General features: G+C 35.8%; 1 protein-coding gene across 1 annotated transcript in view; it reads left to right on the forward strand.

Annotated features, from left to right (window-relative positions):
* LOC106879555 (transmembrane protein 132E) overlaps positions 1–5,469 on the forward strand; it is a 185,391-nt gene that overhangs the window by 134,306 nt on the left and 45,616 nt on the right. Inside the window, exon 4 of the mRNA XM_014929189.2 lies at positions 3,380–3,529. Coding sequence (XP_014784675.1) covers positions 3,380–3,529 — 150 coding nt within the window. The remainder of the gene's footprint in view (positions 1–3,379; positions 3,530–5,469) is intronic.

A 5,469-nucleotide genomic window follows, 5' to 3' on the forward strand; every position in this document is an offset into this window, starting at 1 on the left:
TGGGTGTTGGAGGATGAAGTAAGATTATTTGTTTTCCTGCAATATCTTTGTTCATTATTTATTCATTCATTCATGGTTTACCACCTCAACAACTATATTTCCTATATAGATACAAAAAATAGTTTGTCTTGTGTGTGTGTGTGTGTGTGTGTGTGTGTGTGTGTGTGATGGACTAGAATGTTCCTTTTAAAAGAACGATAATAAAAAAGTTTAAAAAATGATGAAAATGTTAAAAGAAATTATTACTTTTATTCTTTGCCCGGGTGGTAGTAATTCATAGCAGCAACAGCAACAGCACAAAAGTTACAACTTGCTAATTTAGTTAGCAAAGATGTTATCCTGAGGTTTGGTAAGAATTTTTGAAAGATAATTGCAGAATACGGAATGGCCCTTCCTTTTCTGCAAGTCCACTATGTGAGTCTCTCAATTCTAATATCCCTCAGCATTTTAGGTGGTAGTTTTGGTGTTGCTTCAAATACCACAAGAACACTTTTTACTTTTCTGTGTTCCTTTTCTTCATCTTTTTGACAAGATGGTTGCAGTCAGGTTTTTTCACTGAATTTGATGGTATCTAAGACACACTTTTTTTTCTCCCCCAAAATGTTCCAAAAATCACTCAGAGTAATCTTTGAGACATATATGTTAAGTATACCCGACACTGATAATACATACTTGTATGTATTGTATGTACACTCTCGGAGTGGTTGGCGTTAGGAAGGACATCCAGCTGTAGAAACTCTGCCAAATCAGATTGGAGCCTGGTGTAACCTCCTGGTCCACCAGTCCTCAGTCAAATCGTCCAACCCATGCTAGCGTGGAAAGTGGTCGTTAAACGACGACGATGATGATGATGATGATGTATGACCAGTGTTGGGTATGTAGCAAGTGTATTGCTGATAGTTTAAAATCCACCAGATGAGCTGCAATCCAGCTTGATATTTTGTTTCAGAATGTGTCTTTGGGAGACACTGCTTCTGAGCTGTTATTGTCAGGCCTTTAGTTTATTCTTTCAACTTATGGACCTTAAGAGCCTGATGTTGTTCTGTTATTGGTTGCAGTCAAGTTTTTTCACTGAATTTTATGGTATCTAAGACACACTTTTTTCTTCCCCAAAATGTCCCAAAAATCACTCAGGGTAATCTTTGAGACATATATGTTAAGTATATACAACCCAGGATCATATACTCCATAATCTCTAATGCACTAAATACTTTTTTCCTTAAGACATGCTTCTGAAAAGGTGTACATCTTATATGTCCATGCAGCTTCCTTACTATCAAATATTCTTTTAGTAGAGTATCAGTTCTCACACTCAATTTCTCTTTGTTATTAATTCTTCCTATAATTTTCTAACCTCTTTTATTGTATCTGCCCTTCTGTAATGTATGCATGTTTGGTACTAAGTGCATTCAGTGTTTCAGAAGATTCTGTGAATGGAAAATTTTTTTGTATTAAATACTACATTTTAGCACTAGGTCAGCTATGATTAAGCAGACTTGTGATCAGAGACATTCCAACCATTACTATTCTCTCTATTCAGACATAGTTTATTTCAGCTTACATCATCCAATATGTCTTTTCCATTTTTTTTTAAAGACAGTAGTGATTGATTTGACATTCATTTACCAGATGTTTCTTGCAAATTGAACATTATCTCAGAAATCTGTGATTTAACCCTTATTAAACCTAACCTTAGTATTAACCTTTGAACACTGTCCCAAAGTCTTAACTGTCAACATTGGACCTTAACAAATAAAACCAAGACAAGTTTTCAATAAGAGATGGGACTGTACTGGTGCCATTTGCTCATTACTAATGTGTCACCGTATCTTCATGATCATGATGATGTTGACAATGTTGTTTAAAGGAAATCCTGAATGACATTATCCAGTGTGTATTTTACTAATATGGCAGTATGTGATTTAAGCCTTTAGCATTCAGATCATCAAATCGTCATCGTCATTTAACGTCCATATTCCATGTTGGCATGGGTTGGATGGTTTGATAGGAATTGGCCAGCTGGAGAGCTGTCCGAGCTCCCTGTCTGTTTTCACATGGTTTCTACAGCTGGATGCCCTTCCTAACACCTACCACTCTACAGAGTGTACTGGGTGCCTCTATACAGCACCAGCAAAGGTTCTTTTACATGGCACTGGCTTGGGTGCTTTTTATGTGACACTGGCACTCATGAGCCTGCAATCTTAGGAACACTTGGCTGAAGAGGGATGCAGGGGAAATACCTGTCTGCAAGAATGACCACATATTTACTTAGCTTGAGATGTCTTCTCAAATCTAATACTTACTAATTCCTATTGTTTTGAAGAAATGCTGCAATATCTTGTACTTTTGAGATTTCAATATGATTGTATATTTTTAGAATGGCATTGTAGGGTAGTTGTAAGAGGCCAGATTTTGATACTTTGAGCATAAAACAGGGAGAATATTTGGGCTGGATATGGTTGGTTTAAATGCTAAAGGGTTAAAGGAGATTGGATGTAACTTTTAGCAGGTCAAATGACTGCACAAAAGCTCACTTGTTGGCTCTTAATGACATTGTTAATGGCCATGTGATATTGATGTGATGTTATTAACTGAAGTTATTAGTGATGCTGATAATTTTTATGGTAATGGAGATATTGCTGGTGGTCTTGATGTTGATGATAACAATGATGTTGATTTTAATTGTTGTTGGCATTCCGTCGCTTATGACATCGAGGGTTCCAGTTGATCCGATCAACGGAACAGCCTGCTTGTGAAATTAACGTGCAAGTGGCTGAGCACTCCACAGACCCATGTACTCCTAACATAGTTCTTGGAGATATTCAGCGTGACACAGTGTGACAAGGCTGACCCTTTGAATTACAGGCACAACAGAAACAGGAAGTAAGAGTGAGAGAAAGTTGTGGGGAAAGAGTACAGCAGGGTTCGCCACCATCCCCTGCTGGAGCCTCGTGGAGCTTTAGGTGTTTTTGCTCAATAAACACTCACAACGCCCGGTCTGGGAATCAAAACCGCGATCCTATGACCACGAGTCCACTGCCCTAACCACTGGGCCATTGCGCCTCCGTTGATTTTAATAGTGATGTTAAAAAGAATGGTGATGGTGATGATGGTATTGTTGATGTTGATGGTGATGTTGATGCTGTTGATAATGATGGTGAAGTGTTGGTGATGCAAAGTGATGATGTTAACAATATTGGTGATGATGATGTTCATGGTGATATTAATGTTGATAGTAATGGTGAGAATAATACTGTAGCTGTTGGTGGTGATGATAATGTTGATAGTGAGGTTAAAGTTGTTGATGATAATGTCACTGGTGGTGTTGGTAGTGATGTTGTGATGCTTATATTGATGTTGTTGTTGTTGTTGTTGCCAGAGCTCGTACAAAGAATGGACTACGAATACTCGGAGCCAGCAACCTTGCCGACAGTCCTTGGCAAATCACTGTGGACGTTAGTGAGAGACAGAAAAGTGCTACAGTCACTGCCACCCTCACTGACACTGGATCAAACTTGGAACGCGTTTGGTAAGTAACTAATACTTCTTTTTTAAATAATTTTCCCCTCCCTCCCTCCCTCTCTTTCTCTATTACTTTCATCGTTCCTTCTTTACTCTTTCTAAATATTTCTCTATTTGTTTATCTACTTACTTACTTACTTAGTTGTTTCAGTCATTTGACTGCGGCCATGCTGGAGCACCACCTTTAGTCGAGCAAATTGACTCCGGGACTTTTAGAACCAATATTGAACTTTATATACCTTGGCAAACCCTGGCAAAATACCTGGCTGATGTTACAAGCAGTTGCCTTTACCTTCCATTTCCAATAAAACCACTAAAATTTGCTTTTCCACATATCCCCTACCACCTTCTTTAATATGACAGTCAAAAATAAACAGTAAATGCAAAACTGTTAGTATAAATCAATACAATGAAATTTTCACTTCAAAATACTATATTCCATGAACATGGTTAAATAAAAGCTTATTACAAAATAAGCATCAAAGTTTAAAATAACATAAACCACAGTTATTTTTGCACCATCCTAATATATATATATATATATATCAAAGAGTAAATGTAGTGAAGTAGATATGACAAGCTGTGAGAAAGAGAAAACTCGATACATTTGTAGAGTAAAAATTTTATTGTGGGTATTGGAAAGCTGATTGCCTCACAGTGAATAGTAGTTTCATCCTTGACAGGAATCTTTTGGTTATACATACAATATATGTTTTTATATATATGTATATGTGTGTGTGTGTGTGTGTATATATATGTGTATGTGTGTGTGTGTATATATATATATATATATACACATACATATATACATATATATATTTATTTTTATATATATAATGTATGTATGTGGTATGGTTGCTGTCTGATGACTGAAACAAATAAAAGATAAGTGCATAAGCATACATGTGTATATATATATATATAAATGTGTGTGTGTGTGTGTAGGTGGGGGTGCACTCTTCCCTCAGCAACAGAATTAACATTTTTTTGCCTAGTCAAAATAAAAATGATAATTATTATAGATTTCCTCCCTCCCACTTCCTTATCTGTTCTCATTAGTTTCATCATAATTTCAAGGTCTCATTTAGTTTTTTTCTCTCATTCCCCGCCCCTTATCCTATTTTTATTTAATTTTCTTTTTACAAAAATAGAATATACCGATAATTACATTTTTTATGATTTTATTTTGTTTTCATTGGTTTGAAACCAGTTTTTGCTTTTGTTATTTTTTTAGATTTTTAGATTTCATTTCTTTATTGTATTTTCGTATTTGCTTTTCAATTTCTGTCTGTGTGTCTCAGTAGGTTTGTTGATTAAATTAATTATGTTTCAGGATTTTGTCAGGATATAATAAGATTGGTGGATGGTTAGATGGGGAGAAAGTGTGAGAGAGGAGGGTGATGAAGGCTGTGATAAAGGGAGAGTCGGTTGAGTAAGAAATATAGGAAAGGAGAGAATGAGTGACCGAAAGAGAAGGGATATGATTGAGAAAGAATAATGACTGAGAGAAAAAGTGGGTGGGGGTAGAGAGAGAAAGAGAGCAGAAGCTGGAAGAAAGGAAAGTGAAACAAAAATAAATGAGAGTGGAGGGGAGAAAATGAGTGGAGAGATGAACAGATTAGAGAAAGAGAGACAGAATAGTAAGGAGAGAGAGATTGAGGGACAGTTATGTGTATGTATGTCTGTGTGTGTATAAATATATGTATGTATTTATATGTATATATACATGCCTTTATAAGTACACATTTACATATCTACCTATATATGTGCATGTGTGTTTGTGTGTACGTGTGTACCTTTGGCCAGAAGGTCTGATGTGTATTATGCATGTATATGGGTGTGTGTGTGTGTATGTACACATGTATATGTGTGTGTGTGTGCATATATGTATATGTATATATATATCTATATATATATATATATATATATATATATATATATATATAT

Source organism: Octopus bimaculoides, chromosome 6 (genome assembly GCF_001194135.2).
Source record: "Octopus bimaculoides isolate UCB-OBI-ISO-001 chromosome 6, ASM119413v2, whole genome shotgun sequence".
NCBI lineage: Eukaryota > Metazoa > Mollusca > Cephalopoda > Octopoda > Octopodidae > Octopus > Octopus bimaculoides.